The following is a 14,239-nucleotide window of genomic DNA, read 5'->3' on the forward strand; positions in this document are numbered from 1 at the left end:
AGCATTTATTCAGTTCAAAACTCTAGCAGAAAACTTGTTTGAGAAAAAGATCAAAACTCTTCACACGGATGGAGGTGGAGAATACCAAGCCTTTACTAGGTTCGTCACAGATAATGGTATTGCATTTGACCATTCATGTCCACATACCTCAGCCCAAAATGGTTGGGCAGAGCGTAAGCATAGACACATTGTGGAAATGGGTCTTACGTTGCTTGCACAAGCTGGCGTTCCTCAAAAATATTGGTGGGATGCTTTTCAAACTGCTGTCTACCTCATCAATAGGCTGCCTACACCAGTCTTAGCAAATCAGACCCCCTTTGAACGTGTTTACTCCAAGAAACCAGATTACAAGTTCTTAAAAGTCTTTGGTTCAGCTTGTTTTCTGTGTCTTAGACCATACCAAACTCATAAGTTTCAGTATCATTCCACCAAATGCGTCAATCTTGGCTATAGTGACAGCCACAAAGGATACAAGTGTCTTAGTAGCACATGCCGATTGTATATCTCTAGACACGTTATCTTTAATGAGCATGAGTTTCCATTCAAACATGGCTTCTTAAACACCCATCAACCTGAGTCTACTGTGTCCGTATTTGTTCCTATGTGGTTCACTCCATTTCATCAGTCAGTGTCTTCATCCACACCTTCTGAAAACGCCTCTGCTGAAAGTCACCAGAAAAGAACATCATCTTCGCCCTCTTCCAATGCCATTTGCTCTGAAGATCCTGCTTGTGACCCTGTCTTGTCATCTGCGTCTTCCTCCAGTCGTAACACAGATCAGGTAAGTGACCATGAACATGTTATTGACTTGTTTGAAATGCCTAATCTGCCTGCTGAATCTTCAATTAGCCTAGATCAAGAGTCTGAAGTTGGGTTCACTCAGTCAGCATCCGATCCACCTATCTCAGAGACTATTACTACAACTGATGAGAAACACATTCAACCTTCACATCTCATGATAACTCGGGCTAAAGCATGTATTTTCAAGCCTAAAACATACATGAGCAAAGCAGAATGGAAGCCGATTAGTGAGGAACCACAGACATTAGAAGAAGCTCTTAGTCATGAAGGATGGAGAACAGCGATGAATGATGAACTTACTACACTAATACAGAACGGCACATACAAATTGGTTCCTCACACACCAGCCATGAACATGATTGATAATAGATGGGTCTATAAAGTAAAGAGGAATGCAGATGGTTCGTTTCAGAGATTCAAGGCTCGTTTGGTGGCAAAGGGATTCACTCAAAGCCCAGGTGTTGATTTTGGAGAGACGTTTAGTCCCGTCATAAAAGCTTCCACAGTTCGTATTATTCTAACTATAGCAGTGGCAAAATCATGGGAGGTAAGACAACTAGACATCAATAATGCGTTCTTGAACGGTCATCTCGAGGAAGAAGTATTTATGGCTCAACCGAAAGGTTTTGAAGACAAGAAGCACCCTGAGTATGTTTGCAAATTGAGTAAATATCTATATGGCCTGCGACAGGCACCAAGAGCCTGGTTTGATAGGCTGAAGTCCACTCTTCTTAGCTGGAATTTCAAGAACTTAAGAGCAGATTCCTCACTGTTCTTCTATCGGTCAGCATCCCTTGTCATATTAGTCCTAATCTATGTGGATGATATGATTATTACAGGAAACAATACAGAAAAACTTAAGCAGTTCATCACCAAATTGCACCAGATTTTCTCTCTCAAGGATCTTGGCTCTCTACACTACTTCTTAGGAATTAAAGTACATAGAGATGAAACTGGGATGTTTTTAAGTCAGCCCAAATATATTGAAGGATTACTCAAAAAGGCCAAGATGTTACACTTAAAACCGTGCCCAACGCCAATGGCTACTGGTAAGATGCTGTCTATTAATGACGGAACACTTTTGCCGAACCCAACAGAGTACAGAAGTCTTATAGGAGGATTACAATATTTGACGTATACCAGGCCAGACATTAGTTATGCTACAAACAAGTTGAGCCAGTTTCTTAAAGCCCCAACAGATGTCCATCTTAGTGCGACTAAATGGGTGTTGAGGTATATTAAGGGAACACCATATCATGGGCTACATATTCCTCATAGTGACAGGCTTGTTCTAACTGGTTTCTCCGACGCCGATTGGGCTTGCTGCCCGGATGACCGTAAGTCAGTAGCTGGGTATTGTGTGTATCTTGGAGATGCTTTGGTTTCATGGTCGTCAAAGAAACAATCGGTGGTGTCACGGTCAAGCACGGAGTCGGAGTATCGAGCCCTTGCGAGTGTTGCAGCTGAAATCTCATGGATTCAAGCCTTGTTACAGGAACTACAATTCTCTCTAAGTGCTACTCCAGTTACATGGTGCGACAACATGGGTGCTAGTGCATTAGCAGCCAATCCTGTTTACCACGCGAGATCAAAACACATCGAACTGGATATACATTTTGTTAGAGATAAGGTTCTAGCTAAGGCGTTGGAGGTCAGATATATCCCATCAATGGAGCAGGTTGTTGATTGTCTTACAAAGAGTCTGTCACACAGCCAGTTTCGTTCTTTGATTGCCAAACTTGGTGTGGTTCACACCCCACAAAGTTTGAGAGGGGATGTAAAGAAAATGGAACCAGAGGAATGAAGGGCACCTGTGTAATTTGTTTTGTGGTCCACACTATTTGGACAGGTTGTAAATTGTACAATCATGAGAGAATCATTTTTCTGTTAGGAATTGGTTATTCTTTTTGTACCATTGTATACACGTATGTACTATCCAGAATATTCTGTACACAGACTATATAATACAACTTTCTCTCCTCAGCTTCCTTGAGCTGAGCATTTTCACACATTGTGCATTTCTACCTTTTTTCTATATTCTGTCTCTGAGGATGAGATCGAATCGGTAACTTAAATTTGTGTTCATGTACTCAACTTTTGGAGAACAAGGGCCGTCCAGCAGATCAGACCTCACTATTCTCATCATGTTGATTGAACACGAATGGCTGACATTGAGTATCCTGAATTGGACACCGTTTATTCTGATAACTGAGTGGTTTTCATTGCAGACAACTTTGAAGTCTGAGTGGCCACACAATTGCAGTCGGTCACCTCCCCAGAACGGGTAAGAAAGGTTTCTTATTTCGCCGCACTGGTACGGATGCCCGCACTCTCTGAACATTCTATCAGCTTCTTCGCTTCGGGTCGAGGAGAAACTACTTGACATAACTAAGAAGAGGACGACGATGATCGTAAAGAAGAACTGTAACGGGCAATCATGTGAGTTTTCCATATGTGGAAAGAGACTTTAGCTGAGCAAATAGTTTGATCAATTCTTGTATAATACATTAAGCTCAAGAGTAGAAACAAATAAACTTTTCATTATGACTATTCACTTATTATTACTATATTATTGTATAATAATTCACTTGACAAAGTATTAACCGGAGAAAAACAAAAGACAGAGACATATGTTGACTTTATTTATATATAAGATTAATATATTAAGATTTTTGTATTATTATATTTGTCCTTGTTAACTTGTATATTAAATAGGAATAGGTAGATAAGTTCAATGGTATTAGTTTGATTGGTTCAATTTTACATTTTCTATTTTCTGACACAAATTATGTACTTTTCCTAGAATTAGATGTCCGATTATGGTCGTTCCTTTGTGGAAGTAACACAAATACATCAATCAACTTCTAAAATAAGTCTATTTTACAAACAAATCATGACTAGGAACTAAGAGGTACAGCCATAATAAACATAAGTTTAGATTGATTTCCATATGACATCAAGCTATATAATTATAACTCCATATGATAAATAATATTTAATAAAATGTTAAATTTATCGGCCTACTCATATATAATTTTATTATATAAATTACATAGTTCTCCCAATTTAGTTTATATGTATTCATAATATTAATATTAGAGGACTATACTAATAGTAATTAAATAAAGACTTCATAACCTTAAGGGTTAATTGCCACTAAACTACCCAAAATTTATGATTTGTGCCACTTAAAATACCAAAACTTGTTTTTTGCATCAAAACTACCCAAACTTTATATTTATTACAAGCTTCATAGTTTGTTATACCTAAATAAACAAACAGTCAAAAAGTTAATATAAATTGATTTTAAATTATGAAAATAAATAAAATTGTATACATAAAAATAACCTAAATTAATTGAAAAATTAAAAAAAATAGTTTTATTTAATAAAAAAATAAAAAATAAAAAAGAGTAATTGGCGGCGAAAACCTAAATTTTTCAAAATTATGAGTTTAATACCTAAGTATTTTTTTTATGGTATAAATACATTCCGTCAACATCTCTTGACAGTCTAGGTAACTGGTGTTAACTTTTAAGTTAAGTGCCAAAGAAGAACCTACTTGGCAACACGTGATTGACCCACATTTAATTACTTTAAAAAAATTCATTAATATATTACAAAGTTATTTAAAAATGATTTCAAATATAATAAAAAAATTAAAAATTATATAAAAAAATTCTTTAAAAAATCATTTAAAACCTAAAAATATTTGTTTTAAAATTTAAAAAATTATTAAAAGCTAATTCACTATAAAAACTCATATCTAGATTTGTGTTCATCTTTCTCATATAAAAACTCATATTTGTGTTCATTCATCTACCATATTTATTCCTAAAATCTCAAAACACATCAAAATCAAAATGAAAGTGTGGAATTACAAACCATACACACAACAAACACAAACACAAATACCCACCTAGATTTGTGGTCATCAATCTGCTCATTGTATTCATCAATCATACAACAAACACAAACATCCAACGAGATTTGTGCTTTAAATTAAACAATCTAAACTTTATACCCAAATACCAAACTTATGAAACAACACATTTCAGGTCATAGCAAAAGATTTGTACTGTACTCCTAAAAAATGAGTAGAAAATTCAAATCCAAGAAATGATTAATCAGGGTAATACAAGGAAAAGAATAGAGCAAGAACCCTACCCTCCGAGCAAGAGGAGGAAACTACTATATATAATAGATTTTGGGTTACGAACCGGACTAGGCAAACCTTCTAACTCTTGGACTATCGGAAGAGGGCGGGGGGGGGGGGGGGGGGGGGGCTCTAATATTATTACGTTTTGGGTCATACGGGGTTAAGGCTCTTCATCCGAACTAGACTCATGTGTGTCCTACCTAATACTTGGGGGGAAAACACCCTAACGGAGGGAAGGCCACGACAAAAGATTTGTACTGTACACCTGAAAAATGGTGGATCTAAAGTGAATGGTGTTATCTACCACTATGGTACACCAGGGATAGCTATGGTCGTAGCATACAACCAAGTGATTCACACACTGGAGGAGGGTCACGTTTAGGTCCAGATCAACTGGATGTCGACTCACGAGCGGTCGTGGGTTGAATCAAACTAGCCTAAAACTGGCAAAAACTCGATTTAATTCTCTATATGGGTTACCTTGGCCGAAAGTGTCGGCTGCTACCCCCGATTCAGATCGGTCTTGGTCAGGATGTTCTCCATCTTCAGGGACCTTTCTTTTGTGCACCAGTTGTGCGACCTCTTCTTCCTCTTCAGTGTCTTCAACGACAGGGATGACTTCATGAGGAGGAGGAGGACGGGGGGAGGACCTCGAGCTCTGATGGCTAGTGTGTGAAATTTATGGGTCAGTTTGCAGGCCACCATCCAGAACTCCTTCTCCTTGGCAGGAATACAAGACAACGTCTCATATTGACCTAAGGATCTCTGATCGCCACGTTTCTCTTGTATACAGTTGCACAAAGTAACAACTCAATCAGAATATGTTTAAACATGATTAAAAAAGAATTTCAATACGAAATTCGAAGAGCTAAGAAACTTACAAGGATCATTGAAATACCAATGGGTGCAGTTCTTGAACCCATTTGACATGAAGAATTGATCCTTGTAGTCATTCGGGTGGCTGGGGAGGTCGATGACAGAGGTTGTATTGGGGAATCATGTGAGGTAGTAGAAGCCGTCACCTCGCCTCTTCTGTTCAGGGTTGTCTTTGAGACAAAAGAAATACATGATTTCTGCAGGGGTGGGGACCTCCCACTCGTGCTTCAAAAATAAATATTTCAGCCCCGCCAAAAGCTTATATGAATTGGGGGGAAGCTGGAATGGCGCCAGTTTGACGTAGTTCAAAAAATCCACGAAGTACTGGTCCAAAGGGAGAAAGGCAACTGCCTTCAAATGCTCATCACTCGAGGCCCCAAAGTCATCCTGGAGTGGAATGCAGCTCCGCTCTCCTTCCAACGGAGGTCAGGCAACAAGGCCCACGGACCCCAATTCAATCCCGTGGCTCAGGAAAATTTTATTCACCTTGCCCTGAGTTTTTATCTGGGATTCGATGTGCTCAGCCTCAAAAAAGGCGTTGGGTTCAACTATGATCTCCATATCCACTACCTGGTCGAAGTGGGGAATAGGGGTCTCAGATGCAATCAGCTTGCCCTTACTCTTGCTTTGGGAAGAGGAGCTCGCGATTGACTTCTTTTGATGGGCCATGTCCTACCTTGCCTTGCAACAAAGCAGCTTGTAGAGGCAATATAGGTACGGTGACCCGAGGGTTTGAATTTGATTTATTTGACCTAAGAAACACACGAACTAAGATATTGCATAGCAACAACGCATGTGTCCACGTGCATTCAATAACCACGTGATGTAAACTCGGGAAATCCCCTGATACTTCAGGATTTGCGTGTCAGACCCAATACCATTTTGAAAGCGATTTAATGCAAAACGGCTTGGGGAATCGTTACTCTTAAGCTACCCAGAACTGAACCTAAAAACCCTCAAATTTCTTTGCATACACAGACGATCCTCTTTCAAAACCCAGAAAATTACCCTTTGTTTATGCACATTATTTGTAAGCAGACCTAGTATTGTTTTGGCCTAAAAAAACCCCTATTAAAATTTAACATGGCCAAAGTAAGAAACTATACTGGAAAATTTCGTAAAAATTATGGAAAAGTAAGAGGGTGAAATTTAAACAGAGTATAGAAATACTTATAGATTAGATGTTCGATCGACAGAAGTGATGATAGCTCCAAAGATAGTAGCTTGAAAGCTTCTAGAGAATGAGAGAATGCCAAAGGTTTCTGAAGGTGCTCTGAGAAGGAAAGGGAAATTTTTTGAATGAAAAGATGGTGAGGTTCAGGTCTGTTTCTCTTATTTATACGTAAACTTCAAGAACCAATCTAGGTCACTCGATTGGGTCAGTTCGGGATGCAAGGGCCTATATTAAACAACCCTTGCGGCGGAAAAAAGTTGACAGGACAGTTGTCACAGTACTCGAAACCCGAACATGCAACTATTACGGACTGACACGTGTTTAGCACTCAAGTAATGGGTGGGCACGATTTCATATAACAAAAGCCTAAAAGCCCATACTATGCGTGTCAAAGGTGAAGTCATCCACGAGTAGGAGCTTCAGGGGCAAATGTTGTACCCCAAAATATATATGAATTGAATCACTCAACTTGGGGTACAACTGACAAATAAGCGCATGGAGAAAGTGTACATATAGAAAATTTAGCTAACTCTCATTTGAGCAGCTCGAGTCAAACTTGACAGTACGAAAACTAGATTGTCTCCAGATCACCTTTTGCGCCAACAACCTAGTTCGAGATGCATGATGGCTACATCGCCTTCTAGGCTGAACTTGGCCTGTGTCAGGTTAGGTTAGCTCTCTGACATCCAGCTCGAAGGAAGTGTTCAACTCATGGAAGCCTGGTCATAACATATAGTGAAGTCCCAAAAGATTTGGAGATTCCTTATACGCTCATTGATGCTCGTATTTTATTAGACATTTATTATCCAAGATAACAAATGTAAATTCTATAGGCAATCATATCCCTATGTAAATGAGATATTATTCTGATTTATTATTTACCTTATTTATGTAAGCGGTTACCCAAAGCTATCTAGGAAAATCCTCAATATGAAACTCTGTTAAAATTATAAGAAACAATTTCACCCATAGCCTTAAATAGATGAATAAGACTGTCTCGTGGACAAGGTGGATTTTAACCACTGAACCAAGTTAAAGTGTGAGTGTTTGTGATATTTTTCATTTCTCTAATCACGGTTTAGTAAGAAAGCCTAATATTTGTGTTGTCAAATTTCTTAATCCACTACTGGCGAAAAACTGCGTCAACACCTTCATATTTGGATTTCTCCTAATCCTATCGTCGTCGAGGCTCTAACGTCTGAAGCCCTATCATTTGAAGATCAACTCTAGCCAGATCTATTCATTAATTTGTCGGTGCAACAGTTGACAAAGCCACCTTGACAGTGAAGGAGGACGAAGTGCTTCCTAGCAGTGATGGTGACTTCAAACTAATAGTGTGCTCACCCAGATCCCATCCCAGAGTTCCGATGATTCAACACCCCAAAGCAGATCCATTCTACCCAATCATTGTCGTCAATCCAACCTCATCTCCTCCCAAGCCCAGGATCGATTTCTGCTCCTTAGCCTCGTGCGGGCGCTATCTTCCCCAACTGCGTCATAGACAGATCTCAAACTAACCATCCATCCAAATCTGAAGTTACACAATTTTTGGGTTTATTTACTTTCAACTTTTTATTTTCTTTATTTATTTAACATATGAAAGTTAAATAATTTTTATTTAATTTTTTAATATTTGAATGAATTTAAAATTTTTTTTTTAAAAAATAAACATGGGTCAATCACGTGTTGCCACGTAGGTGCTTTCTTGACAATTAACAGAAAATTTAACGTCACGAATGTTGACGGAATGTATTTGTACCGTCAAAAAAAGACTTAGGTATTAAACTGCTAATTTTATAAAACTTAGGTATTTTCGTCGCCAATTATTTATGTAAAAATAATAGGTAAGAACTTTTAACTAGAAAAAATGATTAAAAATATTTTTTAATTTTTAAAAGCTTTAAATTAATTGAAAAGAAAATACTAGACTTAAATAAAACTATTTTTTAATTTGAGAATTAGTTTATGTTATTTTTATTTATTTGTTTATACAATTTTAGTTATAAAATAACTAAAATTGTATAAGCAAACATTTTTTTATTAAATAAAACTATTATTTGATTTTATAATTAATTTAGATTATTTTTATATTTATTTTTTTATAAAATTTTGGTTAGTTTTCCTAATTTAAAATCAACTTATATTAAATTTTTAAATGTTTTGCTATAACAAACTATGCAGTTTGGATAGTTATTTTTGTAAACAAATTTTTTTGGTATTTAAGTGTAACAAATATAAAGTTTGGGTAGTTTTGCCACAAAAAAAAAACTTTGGGTATTTAAGTGTAACAAACCATAAAGTTTTGGTAGTTTAGCTGCAATTAATCCTAACCTTAATATGATGCAGACTATTTAATTTATTATCTATAATCTTGATCATTTCGTACTTACAAGATTATAGTCACGATCTCAACTGCGAATGGTAAGCATCGCGGAAGGAAGCTATTCGAAAAAAAGCCATTGTAAGGGAAGGTCAAGGAGTATTCGAAATACGCACTCCCAAAGACAAGAAAGTGACCTGAGAAATCAGTTGAGCTCGTCTCAAAGTTTGCATTCTAATCCTCAGTCTGATCTGCGTGATCACTTAAACACTCAAAGAGGAGAGCCAGCCCGCAACAACGATTTGAGTTATACTCAAATAATAGAGATCCTTCCATAGTGCATGATAATGGTAATATCCCGATTAACTGAGCTCAAGCTTGGAGGGACCAGAACCCGACTAACGTGCAGAATAGGATGGGAGCTAATAATCAACTCCCAAATAACTTGAAAGTAAAGGATCCAACTGATACAAATTTTTATTATCGCAAGCATACAGCGTTATTTTAATAGTCTTAATTGAGAAAGGATGTTGAACCCATAGAGATAGATTTATTAATTATACTAATTACTAAACTTTTAAGACCTAAATTTTAATTAGAGAAATCAAATATATTAATGTCTAACAAAGTAAATAAAATAATAGAACGATAAATGAATTGAAAATCAGAGATTGGAAACCTAGAATATGGATTTCCTTATTTCAAATTATGAATCTCAGTTAATCAATTATCCCAATCTATTCCCCTAATTTGTAATTTAAAGAATCCTAATTTTGAATCATCTACCTTTCTCAAGTGTAAGTGATTTTATGCTTAATTAATCAACAAGATATATCTATTCAATATTAATTAAACAATAATTCATTAAGCACTATGGTTCTCTTAATGAAACTCATAGAAATCATGGAATCTCTCAATCTCACACTTTTCCCATGTCATACAATTCTAGATCCAATTTAAGATTACCTCTCTCAAGTGTAAGATCCTAAATCTCAATTCAATTCAATGGTGATCAAGCATTAAACAAAAGAATGCATGAACAAATTAGAGAAAGTTCATGGGAATAATATAAAAAATTTAATTAAATAATCTAAAATAGTTTCATCAATATTCTAGAAAATATGTTTAGTTCATGATCAGAAACATTAAACCAATAACATTCATGTTCATAACTAATTAAGCTAAAGAGAAAAGTAGAAGAAGAAAAACTAGATTAGACGTTCAATTTGGCTTCAATCCTTCTTCTCCTTGTTCTCCAATGTATTCTCTGCCTTCGAGACGTTCTAAATGTGCCTCAAAGACGTTCTAAAAGCCCATTTAATGAAACCCTAAGTGTATATTTATAATCCCCTAGAAACTACCCTACAAATTCTTTAAAAACTTATTATTTAAGCGCACGACCCAATGGTGCCACAAACTAGGCGCAACGACGCCTAAAACTCTTTCTCGAGGCTTGAAAACTATAACTGGAAGCAATCCAGGAGCAATGGCACCTCCTTTTAGGTGCAATGGCACCTCTCGGGTCAATTTTTAGTAGACTTGATTTTTTCTGCTCGTTTCATTTCTCGATTTTGACACTGCTTTGTAAAACATGCATTACTTTTTCGTCTGAACTCCAAATGCAACGATTCAAAAGATAGAAAACTGAGAAAAAGATCTACAACATATATCTCTAGAAGTTTGTCCATAATATAAAATAATAATGATCAAAATTTGGCTTGAAGTTCCAAGTTGGCCACAAAATCATTAATTAAGCTTATTCCTACACACTTTAGAGAATACATCAAATCTACACAAAAACTTGAAGTAAGTACACCTAGTCAAGATAAAAGACACATAAATGAGTGCATAAAATAGGCACTCATCACACCCCCAAATGCATTACTAAAGAAACTAAAATGAAATACTAATGAAAACTAAAACAAAATTATCAAATGACCATAACCAATAAAATGACGTAGACCAAGGGCATATTATCTCAATATGCTCAAACTTCTTCAACTACTCAATATGTGCAACAAATATGAGATCATAATTTCAATCCATAAAAATTTAAACTTAAACATTTTAATCTCACTTAGGTGCATACATGTAAATTTTACAAACTCTATACATCATATAATTCATGTGCATTTAGACTCCATCAAACCATAAACTAGTGAAAATAACCATAATCTTGCTCAATCAATGCATCTCCAATAATGTAAATAAAAAATCATGTAAAGCATAAGGACTTTATTAGGCTTAAAACATTAGGCTTAGGTAAATGGTGGATAAGAATGACATTTAGGCTAAATTTCACACTATAAACTAACAATACATTTCATTTTCCATGCTTCATTTTTCAGCACAAATGAGTTATAATCCTTATAACATTTTTCTCTTGGTAATATATATTTTTTTCTCTTTCTTTTGTTGTTCTTTTTTTTTTACAAGAGAACTTTTCAAGAAAACACAAATGTATTAAAACTCAATAAATATGTTTTTTACAAACACCTAAACCTTTTCCAAAATAACATTTCCATTAATATACTTTGAATTCCCACTTTACATCATAAATCCAATCAATTCAACTCAACCTATGTTTATGGTGCAAAATAGGACGAAGGTAAAAAATTTCAAGTTCAAGGCTCAAAGTCAAAATCTTAAGATTTTTTTAAACATCAAAGAATAAAATAGGCAATATTAGGCTCAAAAGAGGACAACAAAGGATAATGCATATAAAGGGTAAGCTTTTGGCTCAAAAATTCCAAAGAAATACCTTAACATACCTACACAGCAAAGATTTAGAATTTTGCCTCAACACATAAATCAAGCAAGTTATAGTTATTCCAATATCAACCAAACAATCCAAGTCTCTTCATACCCGCAAAACTACATTATGCATGGATCAAGTAAAACGACATGCAATCAAAACATATAAGATGACAATACCAAAGTAAACACGATAAATCAAGCACGCAATCCACACTTTTATACACATATCGAGTACTATCAAAGTATTAGCATCATCATCATCATCAATGCACATAGGGAATCTTGGTTAATATAGTCATCCAATAATAAAAAATAAACCTAACTACCCACAAAATAAAAAACAAAACAAAAAAAACATAAAGAAAAAGTCATAAAAATATGATCTCCCCCAAAACATAGACTAAACGTTGTCCTCAATGTAACAAAAATGAAAAATAGATAAAGTATAGAGGACTTCCGTGATTGGACGTGGCAAAAGAAACATCGCCTAGTATTGTGAAAAATTAGCTTTATGTCCATGCACTTCAACCTAAAAAAATATAAAATAAAACTAATAATAACTAAAAATAACTAAATAAATTAAAACTAGATATGAAACATGGGTTACCTCCCAAGAAGCGCATTGTTTAATGTCATTAGCTAGACATTGCCATTCTCCTTTAACATGGTTTTCCAAGAAAAGTTACTTTCACATGACCTTCACTATCTCCATGATAATGCTTGAGTTTATGCTTATGAACTTGAAAGATAGACCCCTTCTCTCCTTTTGAGGTGATGAGCTCACAAGGAAATTTTTTTGTAATGGTAAAGGGATCCTTCCACCTTGATTTGAGATTTCTTGGTAAAGACTTAAAACTTGAGTGGACAAGCAAGACTTGTTGTCCTGATACAAATTCTTTCCTTGACATCTTCTTATCACACACTTTTTTAGTCTTTTCCTTGTAAACATTGGAATGAGCCATAACAGTCAAAAAATGCTCTTCTGAAGTAATTTTCTCGCTACCATGTTGTACAGGATATACACAAATCTCCTTTTTTATTTATTTTTTATCTTCACTCACTAAAAGAGAGAATGATTCAATCCTCTGCAAGTATTCATAGTTACTGGCCAATTCACACTTTTGTAAATATAAAATCGAACCTTCTCTTCATTAACTCGCAATGTCAAATGACCTTCTTGTACATCAATAAGTGCTCCACCAGTTGCTAAGAAATGGAGACCAATAATCAATGGAATCTCATGGCCCTTCTCCATATCCAACACCACAAAATTAACAGGAAATACAATTTTATCCACTTTAACTAAGACATCTTCTATAACTCCACGTGGGTATGTAAAAGAACGATCAGCAAGTTGCAAAATAATTGTTGTAGGCTTTACCTCCCCAAGACCCAACTTCTTAAAAACTTATAATGCAATCAAATTAATACTAACACCAAGGTCACACAAAGCCTTATCAAATGACAGTCCCCTAATCTGTTAGGGAATAGTAAAGCTGTTGGATCCTTTAGCTTTTGTGGCAATTTTTTCCAAAGTATAGCACTACATTCCTCTATAAGTTTCACAGTCTCATAATCTTCAAACTTTCTTTTCTTTGACAAAACCTCCTTCACAAACTTAACATAATTGGGCATTTCCTCAAGAGCATCAAAAAATTGAATGTTGATGTTAATCTTCTTGAATATCCCTAAAAACTTGGCAAATTGCTCATCACGTTTCTTTTTTAGGAATCTTTGAGGATGCGGTAATGGAGGTTGATACACAGGAAGGTTATCTTTCTTCGTTGTTGGTTTCTCACTAATATTCTTCTTCACTATAGTCTCATCTTTTTCAATTTCTTGTACCATTGGCTCACTTTTTATCTTACTATCCACCCTTGGAAGAATCTATTTCTCCTCAGTCACACCCCCTTGAATCTTTTTACCACTTCTCAGATAAATGTCTTTACATTGCTCTTTAGGGTTTCCTTATGTGTCACTTGGAAAATTCCCTTTCTGTTGAGAACCAATAGTAGTTGCAAATTGTCCCACTTGTACATATATGGACTTTATTCTTGCCCCCATGTTAGACATATGAGTTTCAATATTATCCAACCTCGCTTCATTCTTATTATATCTTTTGCTAGTCTCCATCATAAAAGTACCCAATATAT

At 35.5% G+C, this 14,239-nt stretch overlaps 1 protein-coding gene across 1 annotated transcript; it reads right to left on the reverse strand.

The window, feature by feature from the left end:
- Nucleotides 1–13,146: 13,146 nt before the first annotated feature.
- On the reverse strand, nucleotides 13,147–13,934 carry LOC133832632 (uncharacterized). The gene is made up of 2 exons (XM_062262947.1): nucleotides 13,634–13,934; nucleotides 13,147–13,493 (listed from the first exon to the last, which is right to left on the reverse strand). Exons 1-2 carry the CDS (start codon nucleotides 13,932–13,934, stop codon nucleotides 13,147–13,149), a joined length of 648 nt encoding a protein of 215 aa, XP_062118931.1.
- Nucleotides 13,935–14,239: the final 305 nt, after the last annotated feature.

The sequence above is a fragment of the Humulus lupulus genome, chromosome 4 (assembly GCF_963169125.1).
Source record: "Humulus lupulus chromosome 4, drHumLupu1.1, whole genome shotgun sequence".
Lineage (NCBI taxonomy): Eukaryota > Viridiplantae > Streptophyta > Magnoliopsida > Rosales > Cannabaceae > Humulus > Humulus lupulus.

Excerpts from the sequence above, each read along its gene's own strand:
- LOC133832632 (XM_062262947.1), bottom strand. The coding sequence starts at position 13,934 with ATGGTACAAGAAATTGAAAAAGATGAGACTATAGTGAAGAAGAATATT. Across the intron at positions 13,494-13,633 it reads TGTGAAACTTATAGAGGAAT|TTTTTAAGAAGTTGGGTCTT; the intron begins GTAGTGCTATAC and ends TTGCATTATAAG.